Consider the following 14,841-nt stretch of genomic DNA (forward strand, 5'->3'; position numbering starts at 1 on the left):
CATCTTAAGGCATATAAATAATATTTAATATCTATTTATTTATCTATTTTTTCTTGAAATAAATATAAATTATATAGATATTTTATAAATTTATTCTATGATTTAACTAGGGAATCCTGTGGAAAAGTATAATACAAAAAAACTAAACTAAGTTAGAGTTAGTTAAATGTCCTACATGATTTTTGATTTGATTTCATTTGACTATGACATATCGATAATGTAGGTAACATATTCATACCAATTACTAGATAATACCCTAAAAATAATCTTTAACTAGTTGTAAATTAGGTATATTTTTGTATAGTAAAAAATTTCGCATTGCCAGTATTATATAGCGCTAACATATTTTAGTAATAGTTACGTGAAATTCAGTGACATAAATAAATATATTAGATTATTTAATATTGAACCGTAATGACATATGTAATAAAAAAGAAAGTTCGACTTCAATCCAGATGGAGTGAAGACCTTTTTGTATAAGTTAATAATGAGTTTAAGTAGGGATGTACCGATACAAGTTAATTTAAAATTAAATTGTGTAATCCAAAAAATAGTTTCTCATAATTTAGTTTATATATTTAATTTAACATAAGATTCTAAGTCAAAGACATACATTCTATTTATTATGTGGTGTTAAAATTTTTGAAAATTGGATGACATAGTTATATTTATTGTAATTGTAGAGTTTAGAAAAATTTGTGATAATATTTTTATGAATAAAAAATATGTATGTATTTATATAACTTTTAGGTATAGATAATCGAAAATATTATAATTTTTATGTACATATGTATTAGCTTTATAAAAATAAAATCGTGATGAAATGATAACTGTTTATTTCAATTGTTAGCTATCACGTAAAAATTACTGGAGCATTTAGAATGAAATTTTCAGAAAATAGGTATGTTATTGAAAGTAAGAACCAAAAAATAAATAAGAAATGAAGAAGTATTGCATAGGATGAAAGAAAAAAGGTAAATAAAAATATTGAATAATCAAGCAAATTAAAGAAAATAGTATCAACAGTTAAAGGCATGAAAATGTTAGACAAACGTGACTTAAATTATGAATGAATTAAATATGATCAACATATAATATGTAGCATAGTAATAATGTAGCTTCTGTAAATGAAAGATTTTTTTTAAATTATTAATTTTTTTTTATTTTATTCATCATAAAGAAAAATTCCTTTCTCTTTATAGTACCTAATAAATATTTTATGATTTTTTAAATTTTCACCTTTACTTTACTTTTATATAATACTAGCTTTTGCCCGCGGCTTCGCTCGCGTTAATATATACCCTTAGGGGTTGAATTTATTAAAATCCTCCTTTAGGGGATGCCTACGTTATAGTAGCTTTATGCATGCAAAGTCTCAGCCCGATCGGTTTAAAATTGACAAAGTTTTATTTTCTATTTTATCCCTTTGGGGGTAGAATTAATCAAATCCTTCCTTAGCGGATGCCTACGTCATAACATCTACTTGCATGTCAAATTACAGCCCGATCCGTCCAGTGGTTTGGGATGTCCGTTGATAGATCACTATGTCAGTCACCTTTGAGTTATATATATAGGTATATATTATTTTACGTTTTTATTGTATATACTGATAAATTGTAAAAAAAAAATTAACACCCGCCTGCCTGACGTTTAGTGGAGGATAAGATTGCTAACATAAAAAAATTGTCAACAGTGGAGGTAACCTGACATCTTTCTTCTAATAATCTTTAAATCGGCATTTGCTTTGTGTGTATGTTATTTATAAATTAGAAACTATGTTATGAATAGTTTAAAGAATTTATATTATTTTATCAAGTATTGATTAAAAATGTATAAATATCAAATTAAGTTAGCGTAAAGTAATTTGTAATGTGTTTATATAACAAATGCTGCAGTCATTCCAAAGTTAGTTTGTAATTATATATTTATAAGTAGATCATTATTTTATTAATATTATGAACACGTTTGTATGGATGGATGGATGGATGGATGGAAGTTACTCATTACATCAGTGTTTCCCAACGTAGGTACCACGTCCCACAGGTGGGCAATTTGATTGTTAACAGGGACAGTTCGAAAATGGACTCTATTAAAATTATATGAAATGTGAATTTCATTGTTTCATTATATGTTTTGAAAATTTACTTACTGTTGCATTAACAATTTCCTAGTGCTTTGTTCCTAAAATCTATTATTTAAGTTTAAGTAAGTAATAATTAACTATGCATAAAAATATATAACATTTGTTAAAAAAAAACATTACACACGAAACCAAGTATCTGACAAACAATTAGAAATACATTTTTTTTTTTAAAAAAAGTATATTTGATGTCCAATATTGTATACTAGGACAATGAATCTACAACCAAAAGCCTTACAAATATAATATAATAACTAAAATATTTTATTAAAAGGAGTCCCTTTAGACAAGGTTTGGAAGATTAATTTTTTTATATGTTATAAAATATGTACATAAGTTATATGTGTATGTGTATATAAAAGGTATAAGAATTTTAGAAAGACTAAGGTGGCGCACGGTACTAAAAGGTTGGGAAACACTGTTATACATTAATAAGTACATATGTACGCTATATTTGCTATTTGACATTAATTAATTAATATTGGGACCACAATAAATAATGATTAAAAAAATAAAATACATAATTTATTTGTATTGTTTTTTTTTATATATAGTTTGAATGGCAAATAAGTGAACACCCACCTGATGGTAAATGGTAACCGTTGCCTATTAAGAACATGAATGGACGGTCATTACGTTTTTTTTTTATACTACGATGGTGGCAAACAAGCATAAGGTCCATCTGATGGTAAACGGTAACCGTACCTAAACCTACCGTAGAAACCTTAAGCACATTCCTATACTCTATACAAAATGGTCATGGTTTTCATGATGGTATCATTGAAAATCTTGGTTGTCGTCCCTGGTGATAGAGCTCCTCGGAATTTGTCTCCATCTGGTACAATTTTTGGCTGTACGAGAACAATGGACTGCTTTGTAACCATTTTGGTAAAGTCAGTGCATCGAGTTGGTGATCAACCCCTAGAACGTTTGCCCTCAAATGAACCTTAGATAATTAGATATAATTATTATTTATTAGTTCTTATAGTTTCACTAATATAATCTTATAAATGCAATAATAGTTGTCTGTGTATATGTAACCTTTTCACGCCTAAACCACAACCAATTTTGATGTCTTTTGGTTTAAAACAGATTGGACATTTGCATAGTAAATCGGCTATTATATGTAGCAAAAGTTAAATTAGGAAGGATTTTTTAGGATATGGGACAAACGAGCTTGCGACTCACCTAATGGCAAGTGACTAAAGCCACCCATAAGCACCCGTAAAACCATGGGAATGCGTTACCGCCTTTTAAGAAGGAATCTAGACACGCGGAAGCGTGTCAAACCCAAGTTCAAGTAAGAGAACTGGCGAGCAGCACCGTGTGTAGTTACACGAACCATTTGGACCCAGTTTTGACCCCCTCTCAAACTCAAAAACTCTTTCGCTCCATTTATAGCAAGGGAGTCTTTGCGAGAGTGCTTTAAGGAATCAAATTTCACCGTTGCTTCTCAATATATTTATGAAAATATCATGTATGCCAGGAAGAATATAGACAGTTTCAAAAGACTTAGTGATTGCACTAATAAAAGCTTACGTAATAATAACAAACTGATTTTACCTAAATGTCGTTTGGCTAAAGTTAGTAATTCGTTTTATGGCAATTGCGTAAGGTTTTACAATAAAATACCAGAGTCTGTTATAAATCTGCCAGAAAAAAGATTTAAATGTCAAATAAAACACTTCCTTTGCAAAAAAGCTTACTATAAAATCGAAGAATTCGTTAACGATAATAATGTTTTTGTAGAAAAAATTTTAAATACATGGCACTGACAATATTATCTGATTACACTAATAATGAGTGCGTAGCGATTTCTATGTTGATTGTCGTATGCCTCTTACTTGTTACACTGTAATTATTTATATAAAAAAAAACATCTATTGAAAAGAGCAACGTACAAGTTTCTTGCTCATTCTTCTTGTGATGAATCTGCATTCCGAATGAGTGGTAGAATCAAAATATGACTATTCAAAAGTGCTTGTAATGAGTTTATTTGAATAAAGATTATTTCTATTTCTATTTCTATTTCACATAAACCTGTCAAATTTGGTATAAGATATTTTCCTAAAGGTTTCAATATCGTATCGGTTCCGAAATACATGCTAGAAGGTGATTCCACAATGTGGTTGTGCGTAGTTAAAATATGAGATGAAAGTTCGTATGGAGAATTCATAATTATTCAAGTTAATATTGCTACAATATATCACTTATAGCGATCTGGAACAAGATATCGTAGACGAACTCATGTACGTCAGTTTTTATTTAATATGGATGACAGAGAGCGTCGTGATCTAGTGGTTGACTATCTTGATTTATACCCAAGAGGTCCTGAGTTCAAATCAGACCGACACATACTGTGTGATATTTATACTATCTACCAGCGTCTATTTTTCCTGCCTCTTACAACATTGGGTCTTTCAAGTCAAGAGTGAATAGGCATTATTTGAGCTTGCGTGTAACAGCTTAGACTACATCATCACTTAACATCAGGAGAGATTGCAATCAAACGCACTCAAATTTTAATATAAAAAAAAAATTTTTTGATTGACTCTCCGGTGAACACGGATTTCAAAATATTAATTCGAAAGACGAGTCTGTCTTTTCTATGTATATTATGTATGTATTTATTGTATTAAACATAAGATAATTGTAGAATGTTTTCTAAGTAGATGGAATAAAGCTTATATTAAAATGTATGTATTAATGACTAGCTACCGAGCGAGAGTCATTGTCGTAACATAGTCTACAAGAGGTAGTTTTCTTACTTTAGTACTGTTAAAAAAATTTACTATTTGTCAATTTTTTTGTTAAAAAATTACTATATTGTTTTGTATTTTTTGACATTCTATACTGTCTATACTTCTATTTACAAAAAAATATATTTAAGTATATCTATCTATTGCTTTTTTTATTGGAGAAACTCCGTCATCGAGTTCATCATCATCGTCTCCCTCCCACCCCGGGGGAGGCAAGCGGGTACTGTGAGACTCCTACTCACTAAAAACTCCAAAATGTCCCTCATGCAGCGCCATGTACCGGAGCCGCGTGTTGGAATGGCAATACAAAACGACTCCTTTGGCGGTGATCTATCGATAGCCTAGTGCTCATAATAAGATCTGCTTAGATCGCGACTAGATGGCGCTGTGTAAATTAACATGGGTTATCTAATACTAGTATTTAAAATAAAAATACCATAACATTTTATTTTTTTATTACTTTAATGACCCATACACTTCCATCAAACACGCTGAATGGAGAATAGCGACGTGACCAAATACATTAAATGGATATTTTTTTTTACGTTTTAATTTACATAATACTATAATAATTATAAATACCTAACATCCATTGAAGGATCAATCATTATTTAAATTATTAAATATTCTCACATAGATTTGCTTGGATACAGTTTTCACGGCACGTTTGTAGATTTTCACCAATTTAAATGTATCATTAAGTCGTTAAGCCGAAAGTTATTTGCCGCAAACACGTGTACCCGTACATCAAAGCAAAAAAATTAAACATTTCCACTTAAACATCATTGATTATAAATTTTCCATCAAAAGCCATTTCACTATCCAAACCATAACGCGTGTCTTTCACAAGTTAATCATTACATAATTCATCAATTCATTTAATGATATATCGATAGTATCAATTGACAAATTAAGTCACGATTCACTCGTAGATATTTCATATTCTCATTAACAATTTCATTAGCATGTTGTTAGCACCACAAAAGCTTACATTACCTATCTAAATCCTCTTTATCTCAAGATATCAATTCGTCACCCTCCAGTTCTTAACCCCTCCCAACATAATACAATCGGGAATTAACAACCAATACAAATATAAAATCTGTTACGTTTCTGAAGTAAATAAATTGAATAATTTGAAATTTGTAATCTCCTTTCTTTATTCACAGTATTGAAATGAAATTATTCATATTATATTTCTGTATTTGCGATTAAATTAAAATTAGAACAAATAATTTCTATAAACAATCAAATAACAAATGTTACTCGTGTATTATTTTTATTATACACGTATTTAAAATAATAAATCTCATTAATAAAATATAATCTTAATTATCCATTCTTGGACATCATCTAACGATCGTCGCGAACAAAGGCTTCAATCAATACCATGTATGTTCATTGATTCGTAAATATCGCGTTCGTTTGAAACCACACCCGCAGGATCGATACAACATTTAATAATTTCCATAATGATTTATTTCATAGTCTATTGTCAGAGCTATTGATGTTCACTAAGCTGATACAATTCTTAATTTAATAACATTTTAATATTCCTAATAATATGCTTCAATTAGAGTTCTAGCTATAAAATACAATAGTAAACTTTGGGCCAGGCTTCCGAACCAGCTAAATCGTGGATGCCGGCTAAATTAATTGAAAGCCTAATTAAAAAATTATCATTACACTCGATTAAGCGCCTACAGGTTGTCTCCGACACACTGTTACACGTCTACTATAATGAATCTGATAATACGTTTAAATTATTAAAAATTTATAATAAATAGAAAATTATATAACACTTGAAATTATATGGGACAATAAAATCAGTAGAAATTGAATGCAACTGCAGATGAGATGGAAAGCAGAGAATAGTAGTAACAGCATATCGGTTTCAACCCCATTTTAGGTTACAAGATCCACTCCCTGTTTAGTCCCATCTACAACATCCTAAGCATCATTCAATTCAAAGAAAACATATTGTGCTCACATCAAACGACAAACATTTAAATATATACGATATCAATAATAATCATGATAACTATAAAACAAAATCTCATTCGTATAGTGTGTCTATTGCATAAAAATAAATATACAGAATTAATTACATTAGACGTATATATTTTAAACCACTTTTTAAATTTATTTTCGTTAATATGTTGTGCAGGTGCAATCAGATATAAGAATATTTCACTATTTTTAATATAATGTAGGCAAAGTAAGCTATATAAAGACGAATGTCCTTAGACCGGCTTAACACTAGGTATGACTTAAAATTAATTGACTCAAAATCCTGCTCTGAAAGTTTGGCGTGTAAATGTAAAATAAAGGTTAGTTCAGAAAAGCCGGAAGTGTAACAGCTTACTCTCTAAATGGTAAATAAAAATGATTTTTCATTATCACATTCTCACATATCATTCGAAAATAATTAATTGTAAAACAAATAAACATCTAATGGAGTTTTTTAACTATGTATACCTATATTACATGAGGTTTCAAGTATACGCAATTGAATAAATACTACAGATGTAACTCAATTCGAATAGGAACGAATATTTGCAAGACTACTGTCATCGTTTTTGGGTCGTTTCGACTAGATTTAAAAATATTACATTACAACAAAGGAAAAATACAATAATGCCAAAAACAAATCAGAATCAATAGTCACTTACGATTCACCACAGTTCGTTTCAAATGAGGAAAATGTATAACGTGTATTTAATATAACTATGTCATAGTTAACTTTACGCAACAAGCGAATTCAACTTAAACAAAGGTAAATAGTGTTCATTTTGTAATAATAGTTTTACTAAAACATTTATTTTATATGGGATAAGCTCTCTATCGTTTTAGGCTCACTGTTAATCTAGAAGAACAGAGATCACTTCGTTCTTTTGCAGAACAATCGAATGTTGTACCTCGATGGACTGTAACCTTCTATCACATCTCAGGAACTTATTCGAAACACATTCGAAAATATTTAGAAGTGCAGGATTTTCTAATTATTTTCGGGTGCGTTACGACAATATCCAAAATCTTACCTAAAAATAATTCTTACTTATACGGTTATTTCTCGCAGTGCAGCCAGGTACAGCTATCGATTGAACTGGAACTTCTCTACCTCATTTGAAATGCACGAAAATAAGCCTTGTCTTAGAAAATAATTTACGTAGAACCGTTATCAATCTTACGTCTAAATGGATTTATATATTTATGCATCACTCATCTGCAAGGGTGAGACGAGAAGTCATCTTTGTCGTTCTAGAATGTTGTAGATAACAATAGTTACATATTACGTCACTTTTAACATTATTAGAACTAGCGCAAGCGGCACTAGCTTTATAGAATGACTCTATATCTTTTAAATCGTCTTTTCAAGACAACTCGTTAAATATAATTTATTTATTCAAATTCTGTTCATAAAAAAGTTATTCAGATTTCTACATCTGATTGATAAATAAGTCGCATTGTATCGTATCACGTCCTTTTACAAAGCATCACTACGCTAAAAATAAGTTGTGGTCATGTCCGCTAACGTTTTATATAATAATTTCTAAACTTTACAATAAGATAGCAAAATAATTTTCAAAAATTTTGATGTGTGAATATAGCAATGTTTTGGCTAAATAAAATGGACTGGTTACGCTAAAAATCGTATATAAAAGCACTACTGTTTGTATAAGACCAAAATATCATCCGAAATATATTTTAAATGGCATGTACTATTATAATGAAAGCTTTTAGAAAACATGTTTAGAAAAAAATGGACGTTTCTGTTCTTAGGTCGAGAATTTGGTTATTGACTTCTGAACTGGATGCGGCAAGGACTTTGTCAGTTCGGGATCGGCTATAGGCCGCAGGACATAACATTATACCATCACACGGTGTAGACGCAACTACACCAGCACTTTCTTCGTTTCGTATATCTTTTGATTCATTATAAACTACGATTTTATCAAACTCGTCAACAGTCTGTTAATTTCATTCAAATATCACAATGACGCTAAGTGTATCTATTTGCAAACTATCTCATGCGAAGTAGCAGCAACTGACTATGTAACACAGATGCTTATGAAAGTCTCCTTCTGTATCACAGCCTATTTTTTTTCCTACAACAATAAATGACTCATCCATTCCCTATTCAGAAGCATCTAATGCTAACGAGTGGCTTACTTCTTCGATGAGAAAGCTACAAATAGACCCGACACCTAGAATTCGAGTCTGTAGGCAGCACATGATGTCTCGTGGTCTTGTAAGTTGATCGTACAGCGAGAAGCTGACGGCGAGAGATCTATCTTATATTTTTCAAGGGCCTCTTCATTTTCTGTTACCCAGTAGCCGAGAACGTCCGTGTCGTAGGTGGGAATTATTGTGACTTCTGAAAAAAACAATGAAACGTATTAATTCCACATGTTATTCCATTTTAACGTCAACGTTGCAAAAAACCCTATTGAATGCGAGAATAATCATAAATCTAAATGATAGTAATTAGAAATTTCGTTTGCTTGTTTATATTAATAAAGTTTTTTATAGCAACTTTACATGGGGTAATAAATATATATAATGAATATACTGTCTACATTATTAATATACATTGGGTGGAAAAATATTCAATATTGTGCACACCAAACTCACCTAAGTCTTTGTCTTCCCAGGTTTTCTTGGCATCTAGAAGGGCGTTATAGATTTCTTTAGAAGGCTCTGTACCAGAAAATACATAGTAGCGAGCTCTTACACGCTTAAAAAATTCCAAAGCTGAATAATAAGAATTGCCATGGTGTGGCACATATGTGAGCTCCATGTATACTGGTGTAGGAGTTTTCTTTTTGCTAGGGGACTCTGACGCTCGATTTTTAACTTCTTTACTTTTCTCTTGATTGATTTTATTTTTATTTAGTACGGCTGAATTTGTTATTTGTTTCTTGGGAGTACTCTTTCCATCTGACTGAGTCGGTGGTAGAATTGGACTAGGTAATCCAAGCGGTTTACCCCAAGATTCAATAGGATCTTTTGATGTAGTCTTAATTTCGGTCCTCTCTGTTCTTTTTGTTTTGGATTCCTTACTGGTACTCGTGGAACTTGACTCAGTTATTTTCTTAAATGAATCCGTTTTAAGATCTTTAAGTGTAATAGCTGTTTCATCTGTAGTAGACATATGATGGCTGGAATGGCTTTGTTGATCAAGTTCATATTTAGCAGTTATATTTGATATTACGTCAAAACCACTTACTTTCTTATGCTCTTCGATAGCCTTTTCAAAGTGCTCATCTGCTTCTTTTAAGAAAGTGGCATCAGAAGATTGACTATGTTTAGAAATTTCAGAATGTAGTTTTTCATGTAATAAAAAGTCGTCTGAAATTTTTGACAGTGGTTTATCAACTTCATGTATTTCAGTCTTAACCTCAGAATAAGTTGAAGATGTACATGAATCATCTTCTACCGTTTGTCCATATACCGAAGATTTTAAATCCTTATTAGCTTCATCTAAATCAAAGTCTTGTTTATCAAATAGAAGCTCTTGGCTTATTTCTCTTTGAGGTAGTAATTTTGAATCTAATTCAAAGCTAAGATTTGATCTTGGAGAATGTGCAATCTGTGATTTTGTACTACTTGGACTTCCCTGACCATCATCGTCACTATAATATAAGCCACTACTTTCGGTACCCCAGACGTGCGTAGCCCTCGATCCTCTTGAACTAATATCTGACGGAGGAGACATTATTCCGGGATGGTCTAAATCATCACTAGCGGCCGAATGTTTTGAGCACGACTTTTCACTTTCACCTGTATCTATACTTTCTTCATACTCTTCCTTAAATTCTGATATAGTTGTCTTTGTTGATTTTGTTGTTTTTGTAACACCATCATTGCCTTTACTTACCGTAATAGTCTCTACTGTTATTTTTATTTTTTCGGGGCTAATCACTTCTTTAGTAGTATTTACAGTTATGGTCTGTATTATTGTATTATCTCCTTCTTTGATAGCTTTTGTAAAGGTTTCAGTTTCAGTAGTTATCTCACCAACAGGGGATCGTTGCTTTTTAGCTTTTGTTTCAGATTTAACACCTTTTTGTTGTAATGGTAATGTCTCAGGAGTAAGATTTTCATCTTTTGTGAGTTGTTTTTCTATTTTTTCTAATTCTTCTGGCGTCCAGTCATCTAATCCAGTACCAATAGGCAAATAAGTTATTTGCGTACGTACATCTTTTGTAGTTTCAATTGAACCATCACATTTTGCATTTTCTGTTACGGTTTCAGTGACTGTTTTTACAGCTATTTCATTTGTTTCATTATTTTTCAGTTCTTCTTTAGTAACATATGTAGTAATAGTCTGTGTTATTTTTTCTCCATCAAATTCCATTATATTAGTTTTTTTATCTACAGATGTTTTAATTTTACCTGTAGCCAGTAATCCTTGCAAAGCAGCTTGTAGATCACTATCAGAAGTTTTTTGGAACTCCGATATCGTAATTTTTACATCTTTAGTAGTTTCAGTTGAGCCATCAGGATATTCATCTACCGTGATGGTTTCGACAGTTGTTCTTACTCTCCTTATATTTTTATCTGTGCTTGCTAATGTCTCCTTTTTAGTTTTTGTTGTAATTGTTCTTTTTATTGTGGTTGATCCTTGCTGAATTGTCTCATTTTTAATATCAGATTCTTCTGTTGTATCTTCAACAATTTCTGAATCATCAATATATGATTCTGAAGGAACATCTTCATCCTTTATGGGCAGGTTTAGAAAAACATCTGCAATTGATACCTTTTCACTCTTTTTAGTAACAACGGTTCCATCTGGATGCTCATCTTCGATCATTGTTTTTACAGTAGTTTTTAGTTTCTTACTTTTTATCAAAGTGTTCTCAAATTGCTGTTTTATAGTAGTAATGGTAGTTTTCCTTGTAATTAATATTCCACTATCTGTGATTTTCTCTAATTCAGAAGTTGTTTGCACATCTGGTAAGCCAATTTGACTATATCCTTCTAAATTTTCATCAAATGTTTCTAGCCCATAGTCAGCTACTGAAACTTTTACATCTTTTGTAACTTCAGTTACTCCATCGGGAAGCATCGTTTCAGTTACAGTTTCAGTAGTTGTCTTGAGTTTTTTCTTAGAACAATCAATGGATGAGAAAATTTCTTTAGTAGTTGTAGTAGTAACAATCTGTTTAACTTGCTTACCATATTTAAATACAATATTTTCTTGAGTATCGACATTTACAGTCTTATCTTCTAAATTAGGATATTCTTTTAAATCTTGTGTTTGAACAAAGTCAGATGTCTCGATATCACTTACTGATGTACTAGTATCTACCATTGTACGAGATGATCCATCTGGATATCGATCAGTAGTAGTAACAGTAGTAACTATTTTTAGTTTTCTTAGAATACCATGACTGTCTGAATATTTCGTCTTGACTATTCTAGTTATAATTGTTCTCAAAATAGTGGCATCGTCTTGTTTAATTTCCTCTATTACAGTAGATTCACTTTCCTCTGGTTTATCTTCTGGAATTAATTCTCTAAGTATAACTTCGATTTTCGTGTTATCTGTCATTTCTTCAGAAGATTCAATACTAGATTGTTCAACATTTTCTTTGTCGACATTGATATCTATATCACTTAGTACTGTACTCTTATCGACAGTAGTACGTAATGTACCATCTGGATACTGATCAGTAGTTGTTACTGTTGTAGTTGTCTTTATTTTTTTTATAATTCCATTATCATCGGAGTATCTTGTTTTAAGAATGTTAGTCATAATCGTTCTGTTAATCGTTATATCTTTTTCTCTGATTTCTTCTACTTTCGTTGACACAGTTTCTTCTGGGGTTCCCTTTGGAATTAACTCTTTAAGTACTGATTCTATTTCATTACTTTCAGAAGTTGTTTCTGTATTATATTCCATTAATTCTGAATCATCTGTGTAAATATTTTTAGACGAAACTATATCGGTAGATTTTGATGTAAGTGACTCATCACAAAATGTTATTTTTTCACTTGTTTTTACAATAATGGACCCATCTGGATATTCATCTTCAACAATTGTTTTAACAGTTGTTTTAATTCTTTTAATTTGTTCTTGACTATTTTGAAATTCATTTCTTAATGTTGTGGTTGTAATTTTCCTTTTTATTTGAATATCATTTTCTACTAGTTCTTCTGTCTTTGTACTAGTGGTCTGTTCTGGTTGACCTATTTCTACATAATTTTCTAAACTTTGTTCAGTTGCATCTACTTCATAATCGGAAACAGTGACTTTGACGTCTCTTGTTACTTCGGTTAATCCATCAGTTCTAAATGTTTCTGTAACTGTTTCTATAGTAGTTTTAACTTTTTGCTTCTCTTGATCTTTAGTGGTTAATATCTCTTTCAATGTCGTTATTGTTATAACTTGCAGTACACTTTTCCCGTCAATAAAAATATTTTTCTCATATTTATCTACTTTTATTGATTTATCTATGACTTCTGTGAAATCAACGAGATCCGGTGATTCTGAAACATCATCAAAGTCTATATCTGTTAATGTAGTACTACTGTCAACTTTAGTTGTAGACGATCCATCTGGATAATCATCGGTAGTAGTTATAGTTGTAATTATTTTCATTTTTCTAGGCCTATTATTTGTGTCAGCGTACTTAGTTTTAATAACTTTAGTTAAGACTGTTCGTTTAATTATAATATTTTCTTGTAATATATTTTCTGTTTCAGTTGTAACGCTTTCTTCTGGTTCACCATATATAATAAAATTATCTAATATCTTTTCAACATTACTACTGCAATCAACAATAATTTCTTCGGTTTTAACTTCAACATTCTTTTGTACATCTTTAGAACCATCTGGATATTCCTTATCTACATTTGTTTCAATAGTGGTTCTAATAATTTTTTTACTGTCACTTATATTCAGTGTTTCCTTTTTGGTAATCGTGGTAACAGTCTCTATAATATCAACATTATTTTCCTTAATTATTCTCTTACTAACATCTGTATCTATTACAGTATCTTCTACATCTGACTCATCCATTTCTCCCGCAAATATATTTTTGTCAATGGAAGACTCTTGATCGTTCATCATTTTGTCAATCTGAATGTCTGATTTAGTCTCACTTGTTTCCAATACATCTTTATCCAATTTAGTATCTTTAACATTTATATCCATTTGGGATGTCGATCGTAGACTGGAGGAACATTCAGATAATAAAGTTTGAGTATCTTTAGTGGTGGTAGTAGTACCATCTGATCCCTTGCTTAAAGTTGTAGTTTCAATAGTTGTCTTAATATTTTGAGGTGTACCATCTTCTCTTGATAACACTTCTTTAGTTGTAACTGTTGTTATAGTTTGGGTAACTACATTTTCGCCTTCTTTAATAATTTTTGTTATTGTATCTGTTTCAGTTTTGATTTTCCCCATTGTTTGCATAAGGCCTATTAAATCTGGGTCACCATCAATATCAATCATTGATTTAGGTTTGGTTACTTTTTCTGTAGATGTTGAAATTTTTTGAGTCAGCACATCCTCTCCTACATGTACAACTTTGGTAATAGTTTCTTCACAGCCATCAGGTTTATCATATGTTATTTCACTTTGTACTCCTTCGGTAACTTTCACGTCTTGAAACCCACCTGGAGTTTTTGGTAATGGACTCACAGGAACTGTTGGAGGTGTAGAAACTCTATCGAATTCTGAATGTGGTTCTAGTGATTCTAGGCTTTCTGTTATAATACCTTGCTGAACTTGTTCTTCGTTAAATGCTTTATGGATAGATTCTAGCAGCTTGAGTGCACTATCATTAGATTTTTGATTAGATGAGCTTTGATCTGAAATAGGAACCATTTGATCTGTATCCAAATTAATACTATGAATACCTGAATCATCTGTTTCAGACAATTGAACTTCCTTGGGTGAGTCAGACTGGGACACTTCTATTTTTTTAGAAA

The 14,841-nt window shown here is 31.0% G+C and overlaps 1 protein-coding gene across 1 annotated transcript in view; it reads right to left on the reverse strand.

Moving 5' to 3' along the window:
* Positions 1-5,364: 5,364 nt before the first annotated feature.
* Positions 5,365-14,841, reverse strand: part of LOC131854904 (microtubule-associated protein futsch-like) — a 72,792-nt gene continuing 63,315 nt past the window's right edge. The window contains exons 8-10 of the mRNA XM_059206088.1: positions 12,848-14,800; positions 9,535-12,535; positions 5,365-9,277 (exon numbers count right to left, since the gene is read on the reverse strand). Coding sequence (XP_059062071.1) covers positions 9,108-9,277; positions 9,535-12,535; positions 12,848-14,800 — 5,124 coding nt within the window. The 3' untranslated portion in view covers positions 5,365-9,107. The remainder of the gene's footprint in view (positions 9,278-9,534; positions 12,536-12,847; positions 14,801-14,841) is intronic.

This window comes from Achroia grisella, unplaced genomic scaffold (assembly GCF_030625045.1).
Source record: "Achroia grisella isolate CSIRO2021 unplaced genomic scaffold, CSIRO_AGI_Agris_v1 utg1248, whole genome shotgun sequence".
NCBI classification, from domain to species: domain Eukaryota; kingdom Metazoa; phylum Arthropoda; class Insecta; order Lepidoptera; family Pyralidae; genus Achroia; species Achroia grisella.